The sequence below is a fragment of the Chelonia mydas genome, chromosome 1 (genome assembly GCF_015237465.2).
Source record: "Chelonia mydas isolate rCheMyd1 chromosome 1, rCheMyd1.pri.v2, whole genome shotgun sequence".
NCBI lineage: Eukaryota > Metazoa > Chordata > Testudines > Cheloniidae > Chelonia > Chelonia mydas.
This window is the reverse complement of record NC_057849.1, coordinates 223991726-224018933: the sequence shown is the minus strand read 5'-3', so window position 1 is coordinate 224018933 and position 27208 is coordinate 223991726. Positions and strand designations below refer to the sequence as shown.

Here is a 27208-nt window from a genome sequence, read left to right as displayed (position 1 = left end):
ATCTTAAAATAAGGCCCTTGATTTCTGGGGAGGGCAAGGTTTTACAGGAATAGAGAGTTCACTTTATATAACTTACAAAATTAGAATGGACCTTTTGGATTTTTCTAATACTTAATAGTGAGTCAAAGATTTGGTGTGTCAGGACAGTTAAGTTTTCCTATTGCAGAAATATAGTATTATGTCAACTCTTCAGTGTTAAATTTTAAATGACCATGACTTGAATAATAAACTTCATGAGAGATTTTCTTGTCTAGCCAATATTTCCCCACCCCATTTATAATCCTCCTTTGCTCACTGCAGTTATACTTTATTTCAGAGAAATGGCAGAAGAAAGTATGTTCCAGAGTCTCCTGAAAATCTTGACTAAAGCCTCATGTGAAATGGAATTGGCCTGCAAGGATTCCATGGAACTGACAACTCTAGACACGTGTCTGCTGCTTATAGCCGAATGTTTCAGATGTCTACGGAATGCCTGTGTTCGGTGTGCCAGGAATCAAGATGTTATGAGGTATAGTTATGATCCTTATTAGCGTACACAAATTTTACAGAGTTTAAGTTGTTTTGGTGCTTATATAATCTTTTATTTTACCTTGCTGTGTTCTTGTTTGACTTGTAAGTATATTAACTGATATTTCCCACTTACCAGAATCCTTTAAGAAAATATTTAGATTAAAATAATTATAAAAATTCACATGTCAGCATTAAGGTTGCTGGATTGTGATGAAAATATGCGATTCTTTGTCCTCTGAATAATGGAAGTTGATTATGTGATCAGTATAATATTTATGATGTTAACTATTAATTTTTTAGCTTCTAAGTGGACGGGTTTTGTAAATGATAGGGAATATATTCATAGAAGTCAGCAACCTTAGCTGACTTTTGAAATGAAGGATGGTTTAATGTTTTTTTAAGACATGTAGGTTTACATCTTGCGTGTGACAAAATATATTCGATATATGCGTATGCTATCTGGAGTAAATTGTACGCTTCCACAAATGTGGACTGTTAGTCTAATATCAATGGGTGTGATGAGCTGGATTCTGCCCTCAATTATGTAGTCTCACCTCCATTTATTTCAGGTTGCATGGGTGTATTTCAAGCAGAGTTTAATTTTAATTTCTTAGTTTCAGTCATCCACTCTGGATTTGCAAAAAACAGAGTAAAAATAAATGTTAAAGAGCTAGTAATACTTTGCTCTTATACTACTTCTCATTTTCAAAATGCTGTTAAAAATTTAGGTAGTTAAACAGTCATAGCTAGCCAGAAAATAGCCTTATCAAGGTTGCTGGATTATGTGAAACTGTTGTTCAAAATCTCAAAAATTACTCTTTCTGGGACTTTTCAAACCTGACTTAATGAATTGCTGAGATATAGTATTCTATATGAGATAGAAATTGGAATTTCTGTCCTATATTGGGGCAGAATAGCTGAAGTTAAATAACAGAACTCCATAAATACTGTGATAGTGTTCAGATGAGGATGTTGCGTCCGTTAATCTTTTTTTTTTAAAGACTTGCATAACTGAAAAAGGCTGTGAATGGAATTTCCTGGTAATCACAATAAATAAATGTTTAAATATGTTTTATATTGCTGCTTCCTCATTTTAAATGTTTCAGACTTTAGTGTTTACTTAGAATCCAAAATGAGGGTTGTATAATATTTTGTGGTTGCATCCTATGACAGCAAACTATTCAGACATTCTCAAACGACTGTAGTCTTCTTTTCACTCAGCAAAATGTTTAAAGGGTTATTGCTTTATTTCGCACCACAACAATTAAGCACAAATGCATCTAAAATTCAGAAACATTAAATATTTGGGTGAAATTATTAGTCATTACTTTCCAGATTCTGAAAGAGGTAAATCATCTTAGATATTTATTTAAAGTAGTTAAAGAAAAAATTTTAGTGTATTTTAAAAATGAAGATTTATAAGTTTTATAAAAAACATACCATCTAACACGCAATTTACATAATTACAGTCTATTTGCTAGGGGTCCAAATAAATGAATATAGCTGCAAAGATGAAATATTAGTCCTGAGGGAATAGTGCGCCACTGCGCGTGCGCAGAGTTCTGTGCTGTGTGTGTGTGTGTGTGTGTATATATATATGTATATATTTTTTGCTGAAAATAGTTTCTGCTGGAAAGTTGCTGCAGTTCTGCCTTTTGCCCACCAGAGGGTGCTGTGGTGCTAAAACAGAGCTGCTGCTCCTGGCTAGCCTAGGGTGACAAGAAGTTCCAATAAAATCGGGACTGTCCCGATTTTTAGTTCTTTGTCCCGCTTCCCAACTGATGCATGGTCGGGACGCCATTTGTCCCAATATTGCAGCTTTGGCCACTCTGGCCACTTTTTTTGTGCTTCGGCAACTCCGCTCTGGCCGCTTTTTTTTGTTTTGTTTCCCCCATGTGTCCCGATATTTTGTCCATTTCATCTGTTCGCCCTAGGCTAGCCCCAGCTACGATAGGGAAGAGGGAGAACCTGCAGTGCCTTCTTCACAGTGCCTGTCAAGCCGGGTCAGGAGACAGACAGCATGGGGCTGCTGGAGGGTCACAGACAGGCTCATAAGGGCTAGTGGCGAAGGACAGACTGGGGTGGGAGCTGAATGGGCTTGTAGATGCAAGGCCACAGGGGGGAGGGAGATGCAGGGTGACATGGAGACAGGAGTGGGGATGCAGGGCCGCTTTGGGGTGGCTGAGTGCGGGCATAGACACACATGGGGACAGGGTACAGGGACACATGGAGATGGGGGGGGGTCTGGCTGAGAGAGTGTAAGGACATGGGGAAGGGGGATGGCTGAGTGGGGGCACAGAGACGGGGACAGAGGGGAGAGAGTGCAGGGACACATGGGGGTCAGGGAGGGGGCTGGCTGAGGGGGTGTAGGGCCACAGGGGGAAGGGTGCAGGGACCTATGGGGATGGGAGGGAGTGGGTGTCTGGGGATGGAGGGACACATGGACAGGACGTGCAGGGACACATGGGGACGGGGCAGATGTGCCTGACTGAATGGGAGAGGCTAGGGGTCAGGCAGGGTCTGCATGGGGGAAGCTCTCTAAAAATCCCTCTCTGCCCCCCCCCCCCAAAAAAACAAACAAACAAACAAACAAACCCCAACCCTGTTGCATACTTTTCCCACCCATATCCAGCAACGTCCAAGTTCACACCTAGGCTCCTTCCCAGCAATTACTTCCCTCTCCCTCAGCTCCTCTGTTACCCCTGATTGTCCAAGCCTTTGCATTGCTTCTGAGGGGTGCGGGAAATATGGTTCTGTATTGTGGTTTAAATGAATTATTACTCAGTTTTGTATTAGTATGCCCCTAGTAAGGAATCTGATTGTCAAAAAACATTTCCTGAATCTTTTTTGTTGTCTGTATTGTTAGAGACATACTTGCTGACAGGTATTTTGAAATAAATTACCAAAATAATTGAAACTGGTATGGTTATGTTGTGTCGTTTTTGACAAAATATGCAGAATTTTACAGAATTTTAAAATACTGTGTGTAGAATTGTTGGTGCAGAATTTTTATTTTTTTTGGTGCAGAGTAAAATTCCCCCAGGAGTAAAATCTACATAAGAAGCATACAGTTGTGTGATGGCATATTTTAAAAGCAAAAAAAGTAGAGGAAAGTGGTAGTATATATTTTCTGTAAATTTACTATGAGTTATAGAAGTGCAGTGTGGGAGTCCAAACTCAAAGTTGCGTTTAAAAAAATATTTTTACAGTGAATTTCTATACAGGTTGAAGATGTCAGTTAGCAGCACGTGGAAATGAAGTATTCCCTGTATCCCTGGAACAAGAATAGCAATGACAGTGCAAGTTTCTTCTTGTCAGCATACCTCAACCTAGGTTGAGAAAAGCTGCCTCTTTTTCATCCTTCACAGAAAAGGGTGGAAAAATACCAAAAAAACTCAATCGTTTCAAGTCAATCTGAAAAAATTTGGTCGATTCTTCTAAGTGAAATTTCAATGTGTCCTTGATTTGACAACAAAAATTAAAAAATGGGTTTGGTTCAAATTGAACGGATATTTTTTGTTGGCTTTTCCTCCCTTGAACCAAAAAATCCATTATTTGTTCAGTTCTACTCGCAATGCTGCCAGGACTGGTGGTGTCTCCTATGATGTGTACACCTAAGAGGACCATTGAATAGCTATCAATTTATGTTTAGTTTCTGTGTAGGAGCTAAGTATTTAATCCCTTGTTCAGTGAGTAAGAAGAAAGATGTTGCCTCCACTGGTTGCACCTCTGTGCCAGGCTGATGATCGCCTCAGCAGCCAATTAATGCGAGTTGATGCATTTTGTCAAGAAACTGAATTCTAATAGCCAAACTTGCTGTAGCCTGGCTACATGTGTAAAGGCAAAGGCACCTTTTGCACAGTAGGGATTATTCATATAGGTCTATTTTGGCTTTGCCAGAAGCCCCATGTACACAGGCCGTGTGTGAGTGGCCTTCTGCTCCTTAAATACCCTGGGAGACACTTGGGATGGGCCACAATGTGGCCCATAGTGATTTTTTTAATTGCCGCAAAGGCACAGTTTGCTCAGGATTAAATGTCCCTTTAAATGTTCAGGAACTGTGGATGGAAGGCAAATGATCAGCTGAATTTGGTGTCAAGTTTGCAATATGCAGGGTTTAGAAATTTAAACCTTTTTGATGCTATTTAAAATCAAGCCAATACTTAGCTGAGGATTTTCAGGAAGGAATACTAAGGGTTTGAAACAAATAAGAGCCTTGGATGAAAGTATCTGGAGGCTGTCACTTCATTATTCCTAAGTCATTTTGTTCACTTGGCTCACTGCAAAGAAACTCATGTTTCATACATGTGGACTCCTCTTTGCTTTAAAGCTTAGTTAAAAGGGGCCCAAGTTGTCACTGAAAACATCTGCAGAAATGACAACATTTTAAAAAAAAGTATTCAGCTTGGAGCTAAATTTACATATTCATAAATATTCCTGTGTGCACTGCTCACTGGAGAGAGTGGTGTGCTCCATGGGAGGTGGAGAGCTTACTGGAACAAATTCTTTGCCTCCAGGATAACTTTTGATTATGGAACTGTTTGAATACTTTGACTCTAATTGTCTTTTCTGGCAAGGTCTGAGCTGGTTTTCTTCCATTCCTCCCTCTGAAGTAGAGTTAGGATCCATGACCACCTGGAATTTTCCTTGCCCTTATTCCATGGTTTTGAATATTTCCTTATGATTTTGATTTGAGCCTTAATTTGATTTGAGCCATTTTTGTCTGGTATTTTAAAATCCTGATAGTTAATGGTAGTGCATAATATACTGGGGCATTGATGGCATATTTCATAACTACTTAAACTACTGAAGTTTTACTTTATGAAAATATTTCCATTTAATTATAGAAATGCCCAACTAAATTCTAATGAATTTGGATTTTTGGAGTGCAAAGAGGGAAAAGACTGAATCTGGATTTAGTAAGGGTCATGTTATGTGACACATTACCATCGGAACAGATTACTTATCATAATGCTTTATGGTTCTATTCAGAGCATTGAGGAGTACAAGTGGTGGACTGCTAAGGTAGTTGTCCCTGGTGGTTCAGAAGGGAAGGGGTACGTACGCAGTCAGATGAGCTTTTATTGCTTTCCTTTTAGCCAATGGTGCATAGTGTAGATGGGTTTGTTTTTAAGGAAGGAGTTGAGGACAAAGTGGGCTGGTCTGTTTCATTGTTCAGGAATGACCTTTGGGTTGGGACCTATGAGTGGAATGGGGAAAGATGTAATGTAGCATATACCTATACAAAAACATAAATTGTACATATTCAATATTTAAAGGTAAATTACAACAAAAATAATAGTACAAGCAATTCATTCTTTAAAGATAAAATGTGAATTTATATGGTGCCTTTTCTTTGAACTGCTTCTAGCCCAATGGTGTCCTGCTCCATAATAAGTAGGGATCCGAGGTGCTACAAATAGTAATCCTAGGTAATAAAAATAACTAGTAATAATACTCCCTATTGTTTCAGTGATAGTGCAGTGACTATAGACAAATGAAGTAGCTATTGTGCATTGAAACCAGTTTACACACAGCCTGTGATATCCTTAGAACTTATTGAATGAGAAAATGTCAGCCATGGAACTGGGGTTATCCCTTAATGTGTTTGGAAAGTAATACAAAGTCTCTGATATCCACTTGGAGAGATTCCAGGGATTCATAGAATCATAGAATATCAGGGTTGGAAGGGACCTCAGAAGGTCATCTAGTCCAACCCCCTGCTCAAAGCAGGACCAAGTCCCAGTTAAATCATCCCAGCCAGGGCTTTGTCAAGCCTGACCTTAAAAACCTGTAAGGAAGGAGACTCTACCACCTCCCTAGGTAACGCATTCCAGTGTTTCACCACCCTCTTAGTGAAAAAGTTTTTCCTAATATCCAATCTAAACCTCCCCCATTGCAACTTGAGACCATTACTCCTCGTTCTGTCATCTGCTACCATTGAGAACAGTCTAGAGCCATCCTCTTTGGAACCCCCTTTCAGGTAGTTGAAAGCAGCTATCAAATCCCCCCTCATTCTTCTCTTCTGCAGACTAAACAATCCCAGCTCCCTCAGCCTCTCTTCATAAGTCATGTGCTCTAGACCCCTAATCATTTTTGTTGCCCTTCGCTGGACTCTTTCCAATTTATCCACATCCTTCTTGTAGTGTGGGGCCCAAAACTGGACACAGTACTCCAGATGAGGCCTCACCAGTGTCGAATAGAGGGGAACGATCACGTCCCTCGATCTGCTCGCTATGCCCCTACTTATACATCCCAAAATGCCATTGGCCTTCTTGGCAACAAGGGCACACTGCTGACTCATATCCAGCTTCTCGTCCACTGTCACCCCTAGGTCCTTTTCCGCAGAACTGCTGCCTAGCCATTCGGTCCCTAGTCTGTAGCGGTGCATTGGGTTCTTCCGTCCTAAGTGCAGGACCCTGCACTTATCCTTATTGAACCTCATCAGATTTCTTTTGGCCCAATCCTCCAATTTGTCTAGGTCCTTCTGTATCCTATCCCTCCCCTCCAGCGTATCTACCACTCCTCCCAGTTTAGTATCATCCGCAAATTTGCTGAGAGTGCAATCCACACCATCCTCCAGATCATTTATGAAGATATTGAACAAAACCGGCCCCAGGACCGACCCCTGGGGCACTCCACTTGACACCGGCTGCCAACTAGACATGGAGCCATTGATCACTACCCGTTGAGCCCGACAATCTAGCCAGCTTTCTACCCACCTTATAGTGCATTCATCCAGCCCATACTTCCTTAACTTGCTGACAAGAATGCTGTGGGAGACCATGTCAAAAGCTTTGCTAAAGTCAAGAAACAATACATCCACTGCTTTCCCTTCATCCACAGAACCAGTAATCTCATCATAAAAGGCGATTAGATTAGTCAGGCATGACCTTCCCTTGGTGAATCCATGCTGACTGTTCCTGATCACTTTCCTCTCCTCTAAGTGCTTCAGGATTGATTCTTTGAGGACCTGCTCCATGATTTTTCCAGGGACTAACAGAGCAGACTGATCTGAAAGACAGCATCTCTAACACTCCATCCCAGATATGCACCTGCTGCACTGACATCTACCCAGCATGCATTGGGTGGGTATAAAAACCCAAATCCTTGTGAGGGACATGAAACTGCAAACTTTTTGCTTAGAACTGAAAGTATGGTTATGCTAACAGTCTGAAATGAAGAGTTAACGTTTTGTTTACAAGTGTCAGAGACCCATGTCCTCCCCAATATGACTTTGCCTGTGGTGCGTGATTCTGCATCCACTGAAGTCAGGTGAGAGGCTTGAGTGAGATCAGGATCAATCTGTGATGTTTTGTGATGTAACTCCATACAGTTTTTTTCTCTCTTTTTTTCCTTAGGAAGTTTAAAATTAAACTCCCTCTTTGTTTTAACTATATAATAGGAATTTGGGTCTGACTGAAGTGTCTGTCCACTTGATCCAGTTGCTTCATGGATTAGAAGTTGAACAGGAATCGTTATTCGCTGGTAAGAGAGTATGCATTTTGGGTAATGTGCAACCTACAGTCTTTTGAAAATTATTATTTTATTGCTTGGTGGCAGTTTTATAAATTGTAGCATTATGAAATCAACTTTTTACATTTTTCTATAAATAAGCTAAATGATTCTTCACTTGGAACTTGGCATGCTAACCTTCTTTCCTAATTCATACTTTTTTTTAAATTGACTAAGAATAGTATGTGTCTCGTGTGTATATACAATATAATATAGCTGGTGCTTTAAAAGTCACCTGAAGGAGTAAGGCACCCAAATCTGACTTTTCATTGAGAATTCGGTGTCTTAACTCCTTTGTGTCACCTGGAAAATACCAGCCCTAAACCCTTCTCATATACACTGTTTTACTAGGTCCATAATATTTTTCCTCCATTGTTCCCTGGAGATTGTAAAGGGGAAGATATATGGAAATGTCAATAAAATTATTAGGGTATTTAAACTGGCAAAAATGAAAAATGCCTATGATGCCTCCACTCTAAATATCTTTTGCTGTCTTATTGTCTTTTGTTTGATTTGGTGTTATTTGCAGAAATGAGTATATATTCATTTTTCTTTCTCTGACATTCTAGAAAGAATTTGTTTCCTGGATTCAGATAAATTATGGGGCTGTGGCCTTTTTTTACATAGATGTACCACTCTTTCTGGCCAGTCCAGGGTAGTATGTGCCAATACCTGAACAATCGATTCAAGATCCATTCTTCCCTTACACTGGACATATAGAGAAATATGTTGTTCAGAGAGAAGAACTCTCTGTTGGCCCAGTGATCCTCCCTGGTTCATGTCCACTTGAGTTGCACACTACTTTTGCACTCCCCCAACTCAATTTGCATTAAGTAAACTTCAGTAACTTGTCTTCTCTTACTGCTTTTCTGTGTATATATGAGTAGGGTCACCAACTCTGCCATTCGTGATGGTGAGGAAGGCTGGGAGAGAAAACAATTGGTTCTCAGCCTGCTTCTTTTTCTCCTTCTTCCCTTTGGAGGGATGGGTAGCTTTCTTGCCTCCTGTGATTGCTGTACCTCTCTCCTCTTGTGGAGGGAGTGGAATTAATGCCACCAATGGTTTCTCTTCAAACACCTGCATTGGGTTGGAAAGGAGCAGTGGACCCCAGGCAACCTTTCCCACAAGACTGCCATGATGTAAGGTCAATACAAATTATTTCAGTTCCCTGTTGGTGATTCCTTGCCCACTTCCACCACTGTTCTATCCCTTGCTCGGCTAGGGAAAGATTAGTGAGACTCGCAGGGATTCTGTGTGGAGGGAGCAGAACCAGAGCCCCCATTCTTGTGTGGAGTAGAGGAGGAGTCAGGGAGGGGAGAACCCTCCACAGAATGTGGAAGGGAGGCATTGGGAGAACGTGGGAGATGAACCTCCAACCATTTCATGGAGCCAGGGAGAGAGCCAGGGAATACTCCATTCCACACCCAACCACTTCACAGGCCATGGGGCGAAGAGCAGAACTGGGGGAAGGTGGAGTGGGACATGAAACAGTGGGAGACAAAACCTGATAGGGCAGGACAGAGGTCCATAGACCTATCCAAGGTAGTAGAGAGCGATAAGACCAAAGAGTTGATCCCTGGGAAAGGACTTTTCACCTAAAACCCCTTCAGAGGAACAGGGAGAACAGTGTGCATAGAGAACAGAGAGGTCCATCCTTCCCTAACCCTTAATAGGATAAGGAAAGGAGGGAGTCTTTTTTTGCAATCTTCTGTAGTGGCTGAGAGTGTTACTGCACTCATTGCAAAAAGCGTTGTGAACACTGGGAGGATTCTCACTCTAGTGTGGCATGATGCTTGTTGCTTCCAGGAACGTGCTGTTATGTTCATGCGCTACCTTGCTGCTGTTTCGGTCACAAGAAACAGCAGTGAGACGTCATCATCCAAAAAATCCAGAAAACTGACTTGCTGGAAAAATGAGGCTGAAATACTTAATCTGTGAAACCATATTTATAAGCCCTTGAAATTTAGAGGAATAAACTACTTTGTGGTTTATTAACCTCAATACACATATCAGCATATGGGTTTGCAGAATGAGAAGTTCCAATTTTAAATAAAATTGGTATACTAACCCTGAGAGACACACTGCTAAATACTGTATAACATTGACTAATCTGAAAACTCTGTTCTTACACACACACGTGTGTGTGTGTGTGTGTAAAAATGTGGTGATCAGAGGTTAAGTACTGTACTTGAATTAGCCTATGACAGGATTTGCCCATGAAAATTAATGAGATGAGAAAAAGTGTCTTACCCTTATGCTCAATTAAATTTGTTAGTCTCTAAGGTGCCACAAGTACTCCTTTTCTTTTTGCGGATACAGACTAACACGGCTGCTACTCTGAAACCTGACAGAAGTAGAATGTGTTTACAAAATCCAGCATTTATGGTGCACACTTCTACTTAATGTTTATGAAGAGATGGGCTGTTAAACTGGGTAAAATTTTTAGTTGGATTAAACATAAACCTAAATCAGTTTGCCATACTACTATTTAGGTTTTCTCCATTTTTATTACCACGTTTACTAATTATCAAATATATGTTTCTCTCTCTGGGCTGTCTTGTCATATTTCATAACTGCAATGATGTCCTGGGACCAGATTTACAAAGGTATTTGAGGGCCTGAAGATGCAGATAGGTGCCCAGTGGGATTTTCAAAGGTTAGCAGTTTTGGCACCTAAATCCATAAAAATATATTTTTGCAATTGAAAATCCTACTCAGGTGCCTCTCTGCATCTTTAAGGTGCCTAAATGCCTTCTGAAAATCTGGCCTTAGATGTTGCTTTTAGCAGCATCTCCTTCAGAATCTTGATAAAATGTAAGCACGGAATCTAAGGGCTTGTCTACACAAACACTTAGTGTTTAGCAAACTGGGATATGAATCTACTGTCTGTGTGGAGCCTATTGACCAGCACTGAAAGTTCCCTAGTGCACTTTGCTATAACCTACTTTAGAATGGGAGTAAATTAAAGCACACTAGGGAACGTTTAGTGTGCCAGTACGGTCCACCAGGATTACGACTGTGGGGTACGCTAGTGCACTCTAGATTTACACCTCAGCTTGCTGCAAATGAAGTGTTTGTGTAGACAAGCCCTCAGACCTTGCAGGATGAAGAATTCAATATAATTAATGCTTTTCTCTTGAGTTGATTCCACTGTGAAAACCCGCCTCAAACTGTATCATGTAGCTTAAATGAATTTTAGGAACCGAAAAAGTCTGTTTTAAATAATCAGCCTTAAGATGTATGTTTTCACTCAAATTTCATCCAGTGGTATCTATTTTAAGTCGTTCAGTGTGGTATGGCAATATTAGTAGGAAAGTTCAGAATGTGGTTGGTTTGCGGGTAGGGAGGAAAAAGTTTGTTTTAATGATGTATTAATGAATAAAGCAGCAAAAAGAGGCAATGCCATGTTAAGTGCTGTGTGTTCTTAAACCCTGGCTAGATTAAATCCAGATTTGCTTTGCATCTTCTCAGCTATGTGAATATTAACACTTCCCCTTTTTTTAAGTATGTGGTACTATTTACGTAGGGGCCATGGTAAGATTCCACAGGCATAATTTAGATGAAAGCATTGTCTCTTTCTGAAGTATCACCAGTTTACCCTGTGAGTTGGCAAATATCCAGGATCTTTAAGGAGCAGTATTTTCCAATTTCTTTTCTTGAGTAGAAACAGCATAGCAATATTGTTCTGCATTTTAATCTGCCCCTCACACCGAGCAGATAGATACAACCTGTGGAGAAAATAGTATGTCTAGTCACACTCTTTGTTCTCTTAGATGTACATCATCACACAGATTATGAAGATAGCCAGGATATTCTAGAAAAGCTCTGGTGATCTTGAGTCTGTTTGTCAGAAAACTCATTCTCCAAAGATCCACGGAATCTTGTTTGCAAAAGTTCTTAAAATAGAAATATCTGGCTAGTTCATACACATAGCTGTTGAAGATGGTAAAGACCTATTGGGCTACCCAACCCCACTCATTGCCTATCTATCCCTCTAAGAATTTCTTAGCATCTTGTCCCGTCTAGTTTTTAAAAATGTATAGCTATTGAAGTGACTTTCATGACTTTCCTTCAGAGACCTTTCCACAGATTCCTAAATAAATGTTGCAAACTTTCCCCTTTAAGTTCATGCTATTAGTTGTAGTTAGACTTCTATACCCCAGTTCCTCTCCTCCTACATTTACGGAAGTGTGTAACGGAGTCCTAACAGTTTGCTGTGCACTGTGCAGAACTTGGAGTAAGGCAGGGTGCCTGCTCTGAGGAGGCTAAACAGTAAGAAGACAAACTCGGGGAATTTAAAAACTAGATGAGCACAACGCATTGATGCACAGTTGTGCTACAATATTTTTGTATTTTGCTTAGTTTGTTGCTTTCATGATCCATAGCACTTCAGCTGTTGGATTTAGGGCTGATAGGTGTCATAGTTGAAGTATTTTAAAGTAACAAATGTTAAGATGGCAGCTCCCATTGAAAGAGAGAATTGCAAATTAAATTGAGTAGAGATAATGAAACCATGGCAGGGATGTTGCATTTAGTTATCCAAGGCTTTAATCACTGGAGTTCTAGTACAGAAAGTTACTCTTGGTGGTTCCCACCTCCCCTTCCTCCCCCAGTATGCTATATTTATCAGCTCCTTCTGAATCCAGGGAGTTGCCTGTAGGGGAGATGAGCATCCTCGTTCTAGCTTGGAGGACTGCTACAGCTTTGGATGACTAAAGATTCTGGAAGAGGAGGGAACCTTTGTTGCTACTGTGCTCCCTTCCTCTGGCATGAGAGACTATAGTTAATAGGAAGTGGAGATCCTTACAGCCAGTGCTTGAAAGAGGAAGAGGAGGTAACTTACCAGTAACTGTAGTTGTCTGAGTAGATTGTATGGATGAGTCTCTATTTCTGCAATGCATGTGCTCTTGGTGCCCAAACTGGTAACTGTCTGTATAGTAAAGTCACGTCTGCAGACATCAGATTGAACATCTTGAGTAAGGGTATATAAGGAGTAAGGGCCCAAAGACATTGTCTGAAGAAAGTTCCCTCCCCCTCCCCCCGGTCTTGCCACCATAAGCTTTAAAAAACATAAGAAATATGTGGATTTAAAAAAAAAAAATCTTACAGGCAATAGTGAAAGGCCCTTTAACATCTCTACAGAGTGGATTGGCTTTGTCTGATGTCTGAGATCTAGGGGAAAACTAAGGAGACAGACTGATTTAGATGGAGGACCAAAGTTACTTTGGGTAGGAATGTAGGATGTGGGTGCAGTGCTTCCTGATATTTATGAAATGCCATATAAGGAGAGGTCTGTTGTCAGGGTGTGCATTTCATTGACTCTTCAGGCTGATGTGATTTGTCACTTTGATTGCTGTCTTCTATGAAAGATAAAATGAGGTTCAAAAGTTGACTCCATGGAAGCATAACATTTAAGACCAACACAGGGCAGGTTAAGTGAGAAAATTCATGTAGACTTTTAACAGACAAAAACAACAACAAAAAAACCCCATCCCAACAACCTCTTTACTATTGTGTGTGGAAAAACTGAGAACTGAATAGGACAACAGGCTGATCTAGCTGCCAGATGAACTTTCATAGATTCCAAGGCCAGAAGGAACCACTGTGATCATCTAGTCTGACCTCCTAAATAACACAGGCCATAGAACTTCCTCAAAATAATTCTTAGTTTTTCTAAAAGATATGCCCTATCTTGATTTAAAAATTGCCAGTGACAGAGAACTTAGTTGAACTTGAGGCAGACCCAGTCTCTATAACAGCTCTGAAATAGTTCAGTACGTTAGTGAATGAATATACCAGACACAGTAAAAGATCCTTGTTAGAAGCCCAAGTAGAAAATCTTTTTTCTCTTTGTAGCATATGCTTCCTCCCCCATAACAGGGTTTATGGTTTTCCAGCAAAATTCAGTGGACTGGGCAAGGGACACGAGAGTTCATCAAGGCCGTTGTATTGCAAGCTTCCAGAATCAGAAATCTGGATTGAGTATCTGTCTCTGATGAGATCTGGAAACAACTGATACATGTATTTGAGGACCTGATGAGTACCAGAACTGGCAAGCCCTTACTGAAACTATTAGCACTGTATGGGATTTGTCTACTTTCTCTTTGACCCTTGAAAGTAACAGACATGGAGTTGTTTTGTAAACAGATCCACTGGATGTGTCCATCGCTACAAACAATTTTAAGGCCTAAAATTTTGTAGAATTCATGAAAGATTGCAGTCACCCAATAGGAGCTGCTGAGGGACTCTGCACTTCTGAAAATCAGGCTACTTAAGTGCCTAAATATGGATTTAGGGGCTTTACTTCAGGTGCCTATTTTTTTTTTTTTTAAATCTTGTTCTTTTCCCCCTTGCTAATTATTTGGAATGGTTGGTGGTTCAATGTATTTTAGTTGTCTGGGAAGAGGAATTTCAAGTGGGCTATGTAAATCTGAGTTGAAATAGTCTTCAACACATGAAGTAAAAATTGAAGAAGCTAGTTGCTTAGGTATATTCTGTGTTTCTGTTCAATATCATCCAAGTTCTTTTTCTGCTCTTCAGAAATGTTTGTATTCTGATTTCATTGATTAGTTATAGTAATACTCTCATTCTCTCTCCCGCTTTCCTGAGATTAACTCTAGCTCTGTGTGGGGAAATATGTATTTTAAAGTATTGTGAAAAAACTGTCAAATTTACTAGAGAACAGAATAGAATAGTGAGGATCTAGCACTAGCCCAATGTGTTTAAGAAATCATTGTTAGCTTTTATTGCCTTCAACTGAGATCTGGGTTTTGCTCTCTCTGTATAAACTGCAAGTATCTCCACATGTGACTATTTGGGTTTAAGTATTTGATTGTAGTGCAAGTATAGTAAAGGAGGATGCGACTGTAAATTATACTTCCTGGAGCCTCTCAAATTCAGTGACTACAGAATTTTATTTATTTGAGAACTTAAGCAAAATTGTCCTCCTAAGGTTGCTAGTTTGTCCCTTCTCACAGAAGTTCCTCCTATATATTATTATTATTATTTATTATTTTATTAATCTCTATGAAGGGTCGTGGAGAAGAGAAGCACTGGGTTTTTTTGTTTTTTGTTTTGTTTGTGAGCAAATCCTTTAAGCTGTTAAATTGCACATTTATTGATTGAGTTACAAAAGTTATATTGTGATTTCCATTGCCTGGAGAGAGAGATGATGGATGTGTTATAAAACATTTACCATTCTACTTGTCTTGCAGTGTCAAATCTCATGAATTGTTAGCAACTGAGTGAATCAGCTTTAAGTGTGTCTGTAGTAGTTTTGTATGCAGGAGTTAGGAAGTGGGGGAGAGAGGTTACTGACTGACCCACAGCTCAGTGGATTAGATTTGCAATGAATAATCCCAAAAGGGGAGTTTGATGATTTCCACAAGCGGAAGGAGAATATTTTAAACTTCTTTCCATTTTATTTTTGTATTTGGGGTTTCCTTTTGCCTGTTGGTAGCACAGCTAAGTTACTTAGAACCTATGTAAACCAGATTTTTTTAAACAGACTTTTTAGTCATATAATAAAGCGACAGCCTTAATCTTAAGAATTGCCTACTTTAATGTGTGATTTTTGCTTTGTCTATCTTGACTTTTTGGACAGGAGATTGGTGCCAGTACTTTTATTACCACTGTTAAAGCAAAAACTATAATTACATTGTCAAAATAATATTTATAGTATTATTTTCAGAGAATAATTGTGGGAATGTGATGAATATATTATACTCATCAAAATTTTATGTAAACATCATGAGTTTTTTTTTATTTGAGCTATTGGTATTGTGTTTGGACTTCATGCTTTTCCAATCTGTAAAAATAATATTGGGATTTTCTTGGTCTTCGTAGCATTTGCAATTTGTATCCTTTAAAGATCAGTTGATTAAACTATCTGGTCGAAGTAAACTTGTACAGGTGAGTCGCATCATACACACATTTAACTTACACAAATTCAACTATATGCGCTTGGCAAAAAAAAAAAAAAGAAAAATAACAAGATACCTGTAAATAGTGCGGGCGATTCCGCCCACCGTTCCACTCAATGAGCGTATGCCCCGGAGTGAGTGTGAGATGGGAGATGTGAATCTGCTGTTCCCTCAGTCGGTCTCAGTTCCTGCGTGTCTCTCATAGTGTGAGCATCTCACCGCACTGACTGTGATTCTAGTGTTTAAAGATACTGTACGTATTTTTCGTACAACATGGCCCTTAAACGCAAGCCAACTACTTCAACTGGTGCTCAACTGAAGAAACAGTGATCTGTTCCAATGCTGGAGGAAAAACTGGCTCTGTTGGACTTATTGAGAGACGGTATGTCGGTCTCCAACATGGCGCGTAAATATGGCTGCAACGAATCTAGCATCCGTCTATCAAGATTTGAGAGAGAGAAATTCGTCAAGCCATGTCATCAAGTGCTCCAATAACTGCTCAGATGACGAGGTAGGTGTGTGATAAGACTTCAGTGAAGACTGAAAAGGCATTAAACTTATGGCTGGAAGACATTAACCGTAAACGTGTGCCTATCGATGGCAACACGTTGCGAGAAAAAGCTCTTAGCCTCTATGCGCTGTTCAAACCTCACGCAGAAGAGGGACAGCCTTCTGATGAGAAGGAATTCAAAGCCAGCCAAGGTTGGCTTAACAGTTTTAGGAACCGCTTTAACCTCAAAAATGTGCAGACTGCTGGTGAAGCTGCATCTGCCAATGAAGAGACAGCAAAAGCCTTCCCTGAACAATTAAAGAAAATCATAGAAGAAAAGGGCTATCTTCCGGAACAAATTTTTAATGTTGACGAGACGGGCTCTTCTGGAAAAAAATTGCCCAACCGCACTTACACTTCGAAATCAGAAAGACAAGCCCCTGGCTTCAAAGCAATTAAAGACCGTGTGACTGTGTTGTTTTGTCGCAATGCCGCTGAGCATTTAATAAAGCTGGGCTTGCTCTACAGGGCTGCAAATGCCCATGCCCTAAAAGGCAAGAACAAAAATCTCCTGCCTGTGTTCTGGCAATCAAATAAAAAGGCTTGGGTGACGGCAGCATTATTTCTGGATTGGTTCCACAAGTGTTTCATTCCGGAGGTGAAGCAGTACCTTGAAGAGAAAGGACTTGACTTTAAAGTGTTGCTGATCGTAGACAATGCTCCTGGCCACACTGCGGCACTCCGGTTTGTGCATAACGATGTAGAAGTCATCTTTCTCCCCCCCAATACCACCTCCAACCTCTCGATCAAGGCATGATTTACTGTTTCAAGCCACGTACACGAGGCTTACGTTCTCACGGATACGTAGCACCATGGATTCTGATCCCAATCTTAATGTGATGGAGTGTTGGAAGTCCTTCAGCATTGCATCACTTATATTAAACAGACAATGGATGCAGTCAAGCCTGAAACAGTCAATGCATGTTGGTGAAACTTATGGAAAGAATGTGTGAATGATTTTAAGGGTTTCCCGACCATTGACAAAGAAGTGAAACACATTGTTCAGGTGGCCAGGCAAGTGGGTGGTGATGGCTTCGTCGACATCCTTGAGGAAGAAATTGAAGAATTAAGTGAGAGCCATAGAGAAACATTGACTAACAAAGAGTTAGAGGAACTGATAAAATAGTCTACGGAAGACGAAGATGACGACGATGAACAGGAAGAGCCAGCAAGTTGGAATCTTCATAAATTTGCTGAAGTGTTCCAAGCAGCGAAACACTGAATGATTTAATTTCTGAATACGATACCTTTCTGGAATGAAGCCTCAAAATCACATGTAGTATTATGGACGATTTGAGACTGTATCGAGAAATGTTTGAGCAGCTCAAGAGACAACAGCGACAGTTGCCGAACACCATATTTTTCAAGGAAAAACAACCAGCAGCAGATGAGCCTACACAATCAACTTCTTGAGCTGAACCAGAGCCAACCACTTCATCTACGACTCGCTCTCTGTCACCCAAGCTCTCCATCACATCCGTCTCCTGGTTCGACATCAAGCCCTGACGACCCCCTGTAATTAAAAATACAGTACTGTAAAATCATATTTTGCATATGTACTCTTTATTATATACTGTATGTTACTGTATACATTGTACAGTAATATGCATAGGGTTGTATACACAACCATGTACAGTATACTGTATTTTATGGCCAATTCAAGGGTAATTTTGACTGTGATTTTTCACCGTACGCTCCGACTTTAGAACCTAACCCCCGCGTAAGATGTGACTCCACTGTATTGACATTTTAGTTTCATATTTCCACAGTTGTACTACTTACAAAAAACCTTTCTCTTTAAAGCATTTCCTCCCCCTAATTATGGTATTATGATTCAGCACATTATTTATAACTTACTTGCTTGATAGATAGATAGGGTGACCATATTTCCCTATGCTGAATACGGGACACCCGGTAAAATTACTCGTATTCAAGCGAGTTCAACAGCACTCAGTCGTACAAATGTTCAAATTAACATCCAGTTTACTGAGCTCCTGTTAAAGGAATACTGCGTAGTTTTTATTTACCTTCTTATCTTTAAGGCTTTAGGGTTCACTTGGGGAAGGGTGACACACACACCCCTACCCTCCACACACACACACACACACACACACACACACACTGTGTATGTGTGTGCGCGACTGACCGACCTGAGCCTACCTGCCTGGCTGGGCGCCCGGGACAGACCCGTCTCTCCTGGTATCTGGCAGTGAGGCAACATGTGGGAGGGGAGGGGCATGCAGGGTCACCCCCCCCCACCCTTCCCCAGGGTTCACACCAGAATGTGGCCAGCAGCAGCCTTTTGGCCAGTGTTGTGCGGGGGTTTGGCACGTACAGGGCTTGGCTCTTCCTGGACAGTGCCCTGGGCCGGAGGGTCTTGGGCTTTCCTGGGGCGCACGGTGTCCCAGCAAGAGGCAGTGGGGGAAGGAAGGAGCCTGATAGCCAGGCTGCTTGTGAGTTCAGCACTCCGACCAGGGGCTGGTTCTCCGCACAGTGCTGGAAGTGGGACGCACCCTGCCGGGGGGATATGGAGGCGCAGCAGCAGGGCTGCGGGGTGAGGGGAGGCGTGAAGGGACAAAGCAAGGAGAGGACAGTGAGAGGGGAAGGACGTAAAGGGCCAATGGGTGGAAAGCAGGGGTGACATGTAACTGGCTGGCACCTGCCTGCACTCGCCAACCACTGCAGCTCTCAGCCAGTACCAGACAGAAACAGGCCCGGGCCCTGCTGGCCAAGAGCTGGCATGCACCGGCACTGCTCTGACAGACCAGCAGAGGGAGTGGTCTGCCCCATGCACTGCATCTGCTCCCCACCACCAGCCTTGCACACCCACCCCCATCGTTGGCCACTGGACTGCCCATCTCACCGCTGGTGGGCAGGTGGCTGGTGAGCAGGGATCTGGTTTTGCCCATTTGTAAGAAAAAGTCTGGACAGCTGCAGGAGGGCTTAAATATGGGACTGTCCCTTTCAAATATGGGATGTCTGGTCACCCTATTGATGATTAGTTAATCTGTTCATTCTTAGAACTATTGTATAAGTTTTTGTGCTGGTGTACTGAAATATAAATTGAAAGTAAATTTTAGTGCCTTTTAGAGATGCCGGATTAGCAGTTTCTGGGTGCACCTGCAGTAAAAAATCTTGTACCTGTTTTCCAGCAAAAGTACAACTGCAACTGAGCTAACAATGGTGTGAGTACTACTGCAGACAAGGCTTGGGCATTTTTACTGTTGGCTCATGATAATTTAGCAGGTTTTCATAACCACAGTAAAAATACTTCAGCCTTGATTACACTACTGCTTCCCCTGTTGCCAGCACTAGAGCAGCTGCACTGTCTGTAGGAAAATGGGGGCAAACTTTTCTGGAGACTGAAATCTTTTGTTTATCCACAGAACATTTACAGCAAGGACTGCAGCAGTGCAAGCTTCTCTGCAATTAAGTGTCTGAATCCTGACCGTCAAGGACCATCTTTAGGGATGAGTTTAGTTTTCATGTTCATTCACAACCTGATCCAAAGCCCACTAACATCAGTGGAAGACGCCAGTTGATGTCAGTGGGTATTGGATGGGGCCCTTAAACCTTGGCCTCTCTTCTGAGGTTGCAAAGTGCAGGTGAGGGGACAGTTCTGATGCCCACTTCAGTTTTCACAAAAGAACTGGACTGATGCCATCAGCACACGACAATGTATGGATTTATCTAAACTCTGGGCTTCTGCAATTGAGTGTTGCTGCTCCGTCCAAAGCGCTTCTGCTTCAGGTCCTGGCTACATGACTACAGTGGTTTCAACAGAGTGGGTAATATTCTCAAATCAGTTGTTTTCAACCTGTTGTCCGCGGACTCCTGGGGCGGTCTAAGATGTCCACAGGGGTCTGCACCTATTTTGACATTTTTTAGAAGTCCACAAATGAAAAAAGGTTGAAAACCACTGTGTGGTGGTGGCATGTGCAGGCACAGCTAACCATGCTTCATTGCTCTTTCCTTGCCTGGAAAAAAGATTTTGACATGATCATGCCCTGCAATGTTAGTATAGTAGATTAAGCTTTATGTAATGCAGTGACAGTCATCTTGACTAGATGCCAAGATTATTGTTTTAAGTCTGATGCATCTCTGTTAACACACATGGCTTGGCTTTCTACTCCACAGAGCGAATATGGAAACTTTATTCAAGCCTGACCTTTTTCTTATTTTTCTCATTTCACAACAGCTGGATCAGAGTAAATATTAGAGGGTAAGAAGCTCATATGCACTAGAGCAGTGGTTCTCAGCTAGGGGTTTGGGGCCCCTGGGAGGGGCGCAAGCAGGTTTCAGGGGGTCCGCCAAGCAGGGCTGGCATTAGATTTGCTGGGGCCCATGGAGAAAGTTGAAGCCTCACCACATGGGGTAAAGCCTGGGGCCCCGAGCCACGCCATCCGGGGCTAAAGCTGAAGCATCAGCAACTTAGTTTCACGAGGCCCCCTGTGACATGGGGCCCTGGGCAGTTGCCCTGTTTGCTACCCCCTAATGCTGTCTCTGTTTTTCTGCCTGTAGAAAGCCAATTGTGGTACAGGTGGGCCATGGAGATTTTATAGCATGTTGAGAGGGCTCTCAGAAAGAAAAAGGTTGAGAATGGAAGAGAAGGATAGGTTGGGGGTGTGTGGGGTGAGAGGATTCCTATGAGTCGCTGCTTGAATGAGAAGTTATCTGTGCTTGTGCACAAGTGGGAGATTCTGTATTTTTCGGTTGTGTTGTATGAGTCAGGATGACAGACAGTAAAACTCCACTCATTCATCATTCTGATTATTAGTTCATGAACATTAGGCCAAATCTTGCCCAGATAGATACACCTGCGTGACCCTCATTGACTTCAGTGGATTTGCATGAGGGTAGCAGGGAGCAGACTTTGGAACAGTGCCTTTAAAACCTAGTGTGGTGTCGTCATACCGGATGACAAATTAACAATTTACTGTACATCTTGGAATATTTTAATCTAAGAATTATGTCAGTTTCTGTGATACTTAGGAGAATTATTTTTGATTTCTGCACCAGAAGGCAGTGAGGCTTTGAGCTGAGTTAATGTAAATCTTCATCCTGCCCTCTGGGGAGGGGAAAAATTAAATTGAATTTATACTTTATGGTTGCAGCAATAAATAGATTGGTGGGATCCATTACGAGGGTTCCCCTCTGCTAGTCAGTGTTGCTGCTTTTAGGCAACCCGTGTATCTGTGTGCAAGATCATGGAAAACAGAACAATTTGGAGGCTTTTCTAGCATGAACTGCCAAGATCTTGTTGATTTGTGACACATGCATGGTGCAGTCTCTTTATCATGAAAGTTGAACTTACAAATGTAGAATTATTATTTGTTTTTAGTGCAATTATGTTAAAAATATGTAAAACTGTAGAGCCTGCAAGTCCCCTCAGTCCTTGCTATGGATATGGAAAGATTTTACCTCAGGATTTTAGCATTCAGTAGGGAAGTGAGTTGTGTAGGAGGCTTTTTTATTTTTTTTTCTTGGTGCTTGGTTAGCCTTTATTATGTGTACTATATTGTGAGTGTCTCCTTTAGAGGAGTCTTAGCTTATTGAAGGGGTAAGATTTTTTTTTATCACAGAAAGTCAGTATTCTGGAGATGGGAGGGGTGTGTGTTGTGCAGGTAAAGGGTGAAGTCTTGATGCTGCTCCTGTTGGGTTGAGTTTCTGAGCTCACCCGGCTCGCCTCCTGTCCGAAGAGGAAGAGAGTTTCATCTTCGAAATCTGCATTCAGTATTGTGGGAGGACAGTGGATGGGGGAGCAAGCAATGACTTGTGCAGGAGGAGGGTGTGGGAGGGGTCTTGGTGCTGCTTCTGGAAGGGTGGTTTTTGGTACTGGGCTTACCAGGCTTATCTCCTTTTACTGAGCTAGGTGGGCTCCCTTCAGCCGAGCGAGCCCTTGTTTGCGAGGGAAGGTGGATATTACCTCAGGGACTCGGCATGTTGCAGGGGAAGAGAGGCTGGTGCAGGGAGGCTGAGCTCACCAGGACCCTGTTCTCTGAGGTGTGTACCCTCTCCCTCCCCCCCCGGAGTGAGAGGCAGGGGGAAATGGGGCACGGCGGGGTCAGGTCCCTACCTCTCTGGGATGGGAGCCACTTCCTCTCCTCTCCTTTCTTCCTGATCTCCGGAGGCAGATTGGGTTACTGTGCCTGACCGAACACTGTTAGGTCTCTCTGCAGCCGATGCCTCCCTCCCTGCCCAGAGGTATGTGATTAACTGTTTTTAAAAGAAAAAAAAAAGTTAATTTTGTTTTCATTTAATCTCAGGCATTAACTGTGATTGACAGCACTAATAATTATAGAATCATATAAATACAGGGCTGGAAGAGACCCCAAGAGGTCATCAATCCAGCCTCCTGTACTGAGGCTGGACCAAGTAAACATAGACTGTCTTGTCCAACTTGTTTGTAAAAATCTCCAATAATGGGGATTCCACAACCTCCTTTGGAAACCTATTCCAGAGCTTAACTACCCTTATCTTTAGAAAGCTTTTCCTAATATCTAACCTAAATCTCCCTTGTTGGAGATGAAGCCCATTACTTTTTGTCCTACCTTCAGTGGACTGGGAGAACAATTGATCACTGTCCTATTTATCTCAGCCCTTAACATATTTAAAGGCTGTTATCAGGTGCCCTCTAAGTCTTTTTTTTTTTTTTTTCCTCAGAACTAAATGTGCCCATTTTAAAAAAATCTTTCCTCATGAGGTCAGGTTTTCTAAACTTTTTTTCATCTTTGTTGCTCTACTTAGGAGTCTCTCCAATTTAGCCACGTCTTTCCTAAAGTGTGGCACCCAGCTGAGGTCTCACCAGTGCTGGGTAAAGCAGGACAGTTACCTCCTGTGTCTTACGACAGTCCTGTTAATACACCCCAGAATATTAACTAGTTCCCTAGTATGCTTTAATTTACTCCCATTCTAAAGTGGGTTAGCTTTTTTTGCAACTATATCATATCATTGACTCTCATTTAATTTATGATCCACTATTACCTGCAGATCCTTTTCAACAGTACTACTACTTAGCCTGTTATTCCTCATTTTGTATTATGTGCATTTGATTTTAATTTGCTTTTGTCGTGAACTTTATTTTGTTGATTTCTAACTAATTCTCCAATTTCTCAAGGTCATTTTTGAATTCTCATCCTCTCTCCCAAAGTATTGCAAACCTTCCAGCTTGTCATCTCTAAATTTTAGAAGCATGCTTTCCACTCCACTTTCCAAGTCATTGATGAATATATTGAATAGTACTGGGACCAGGACTGACCCCTGCAGAACTCCACTTGATACATTCTCACAGTAGACAGCAAACTGTTGATAACTACTCTTTTACTATGGTCTTTCAATCAGTTGTACACCCACCTGATAGTAATTTCATCTGGACCACACTTCCCTACTTTGCCAATGAGAATGTAATGTGGGACTATGAAAGAAGCTTTACTAAAATCAAGGCATATCACATCTACTGCTTCCCCCCTCCAATCCACTAGGCCAATGACCCTGTCAAAAAAGGAAAGTAAGTTTCTTTGGTATTATATGTTCTTGAAAAATCTATGCTGGCTTCTCCTTATATCCTTGTTATCCTCCGGGACGGGTTCTTGCAAATTGATTGGTTAATAAGTTGTTCCAATATCTTTCCAGCTACAGATGTTAGGCTGACTGGTCTTAATTTCTAGAACAATTATGTAGATATATATTCAAGAAAATATTTAAAAATAATTTTTTATTATACTTTATCACGGGGATGTCAAACATGCAGCCCCCACAAAGTTAAAACCCTTGACTCACAGTACTGTGTTATCAGTTAATGCACAGAACATGATACCTAATTAATTGTTGGAATGTCACAGATTGGAAGGAATGCTTCATGTTGATTTGCCATCATTGGCAAACAAGAAACGGATAAGTGGTATTAATTACACATTGGATGAATTTCAAAAAGGAAATTGGTTTCTTAAAAGGTCTCCAGTTCCCTTCTGTACACTTGTTTCAGATGAAGCTCTAGAACAGTGAGTTTGGTGGGCATAACACATCACCCAAATGCTCTTTCCAGGTTTGCTTGCAATCTCAAACTCCATCAAATTTTGAACGAAACATGAGTGGCTGGGATGAATTCCCCAGAAATAACCAAGCGCTATCTAGACTCATTGGGTGGGGTTAAATGCCTAGGTGGGACAATTTTAAAGGTACAGAATGAGCTTACTCGCACTGGCAACCCTTTTGAATATGATGGACTGGAGCTCATTAATATCATCGATCTGGAACTGTGGAGTCGTTGAGTGGTGCTGGGAGCGGGACCTGCTGTGCGATTGGGATCGACACGTGGATCAGTGTAGCACGCGGGAGTGTTAGCATGACCTGGACTGGTGCCAGCACTCCATGTGGTGCTGCAATTTTATCAGTGGTGTCAAGGGCTGGAGCATCGCCGGTTTGCCTCGAGACAATGCCACTCGATGTGGTACTGGAGTCTTGGCACGAAGTGTGGGTGACCTCGCCGCTGTCATGATGATGAGGCCCCTCGCGGCCTCAAAGGTATCCAGGGTTGTCATAAATATAAAGGGAAGGGTAAACACCTTTAAATCCCTCCTGGCCAGAGGAAAAACGCTTTCACCTGTAAAGGGTTAAGAAGCTAAGATAACCTCGCTGGCACCTGACCAAAATGACCAATGAGGAGACAAGATACTTTCAAAGCTGGAGGGGGCGGGAAAACAAAGGGTGTTCTCTGTCTGTGTGTTTTTTTGCCAGGACCAGAGCAGGAATGCAGGTTAGAACTCCTGTAAAGAGTTAATAAGCAATCTAGTTAGATGTGTTAGGTTCTGTTTTGTTTAAATGGCTGATAAAATAAGTTGTGCTGAATGGAATGTATATTCCTGTTTTTTGTGTCTTTTTGTAACTTAAGGTTTTGCCTAGAGGGGTTCTCTGTGTTTTGAATCTGATTACCCTGTAAGGATTTTACCATCCTGACTTTACAGAAGTGATTCTTTTATTTTCTTGAATTAAAATTCTTCTTTTAAAAACCTGATTGCTTGTTCATTGTTCTTAAGGTCCAAAGTTTTGGGTCTGTGTTCACCTGTACAAATTGGTGACGATTTTTATCAAGCCTTCCCCAGGAAAGGGGGTATAAGGCTTGGGGGGATTTTGGGGGGGAAAGACGTTTCCAAGTGTTCTCTTTCCTTGTTGTTTTTGTTAGACGCTTGGTGGTGGCAGCAATAAGGTCCAGGAACAAAAGGTAAAATAGTTTGTACCTTGGGGAAATTTTAACCTAAGCTGGTAAAAATAAGTTTAGGGGTTTTTCATGCAGGTCCCCTCATCTGTACCCTAGAGTTCACAGCGGGGAAGGAACCTTGACAGGGGTGGACGGCAGTTCCACCTTGATGATGTGGGCTGGGGAGTCCAACGGCACTGGACTTGACGGTCCTCCTTGCGGGGCCAAAGTCGACGGTGCCATCTCTGCAGACTTCGGCACTGGGTGCTCCTCATGAGGACGCACCCCGCCGGCCAGCTCTAGAGGGTGGACATCTGTGATGGAGAGCTGCTCCTCCCTTGCTTCTGGTGCTGCTTCTGCACCAGGGCGTGGGAGCGGTGCTGGGTCGATCCCGCTGGTTTTGGCGGCAGTGCTGCGGGTCTTTGCCAGAGTCCTTCCGTGCTGCCGCTTCCACCACTATCGCTGGGGCACTACACACCAATGAACTTGGCTCCGGGTCTTGCTGCAGAGGAGGCTGAGATCTAAGCACTGCGTCCATAAGCAGCTGCTTGAGGCGAAAGTCTCGCTCTTTTTTGGTTCTGGGGCGAAAGCCCTTACAAATCCTATACCAATCAGCTTGGTTAACCTCCTCCAGACACTTTAGACAAGCGTTGTGGGGGGTCGCCCGTTGGCATGGGCTTGCTGCAGGACTTGAACCCCTGGGACTTGAGCATGTAAGCCCTCCCAAGGAAAAGCGGTTGGGACAGAGGGTAAACCCCCCCAGCCCAACCGCGAACTACTAATACTAACTAACACGTAAAACTAAGTAATACGTATAGAAAACAACAAACAGTGAAGCTAGGGAAAATTGGTAGAACTTGCTGAGTAAGACGCCACAGTTCCAACGACCATCACTGGCAGGAAGAAGGAACTGAGGAGGCGCCAGGTTGGCAGGGTCATATACTGAGCGCCATGAAGACACCGCTCCAGGGGGCTCCATAGCTGATCTGATGGGTTCTGCTAGGGGAAAAACTTTCTGAAGACTGTGCGTGGCGTGCTCACCTAATTGGAATCTATATGAGCAACGCATCTTGAAGAACAACAGTTACAAGAGATGAGTAACTGTTTTCTATCTAGATTCATTGGGTGGGGTTAAATGCCCAGCAGGGGCCATTTTAAAGGTACATAATGAGCTTACTTGCACTGGCAACCCTTTTGCAAATGATGGACAGGAGCTCATTAATATCATGATGAAAGCAGTTTTCAGGGGTGATATAGCTAAACATGTCAATTGAATGTATACTTTGGGACACAACTTGCATGAAGCTTTCAAAACCCAAAGAATTGTCCAATGCTCTGTCAATCTATGGGCTCCAATAAAGAAGAACAGACTGAAGCTATGCTCGAATGCAGAGAAGAAAGTCAGAATGAAGGTGGCAGGGATTATTAGAGAGCCAATTGCAGACAATTCACTGTTTGCTCGTCTCCTGGTTGTGTTCAGATCTAAGTGTGATGCTGATGTATGAGAGTCTTTAG

At 42.1% G+C, this 27208-nt stretch overlaps 1 protein-coding gene across 6 annotated transcripts in view; it reads left to right on the top strand.

Moving 5' to 3' along the window:
• ATXN10 (ataxin 10) overlaps positions 1–27208 on the top strand; it is a 157556-nt gene that overhangs the window by 9820 nt on the left and 120528 nt on the right. For all 6 annotated transcript variants that reach the window (XM_043536331.1, XM_043536288.1, XM_043536251.1 and 3 more), the window contains exons 2-3: positions 317–508; positions 7916–7998. In XM_043536331.1, coding sequence (XP_043392266.1) covers positions 317–508; positions 7916–7998 — 275 coding nt within the window. The remainder of the gene's footprint in view (positions 1–316; positions 509–7915; positions 7999–27208) is intronic.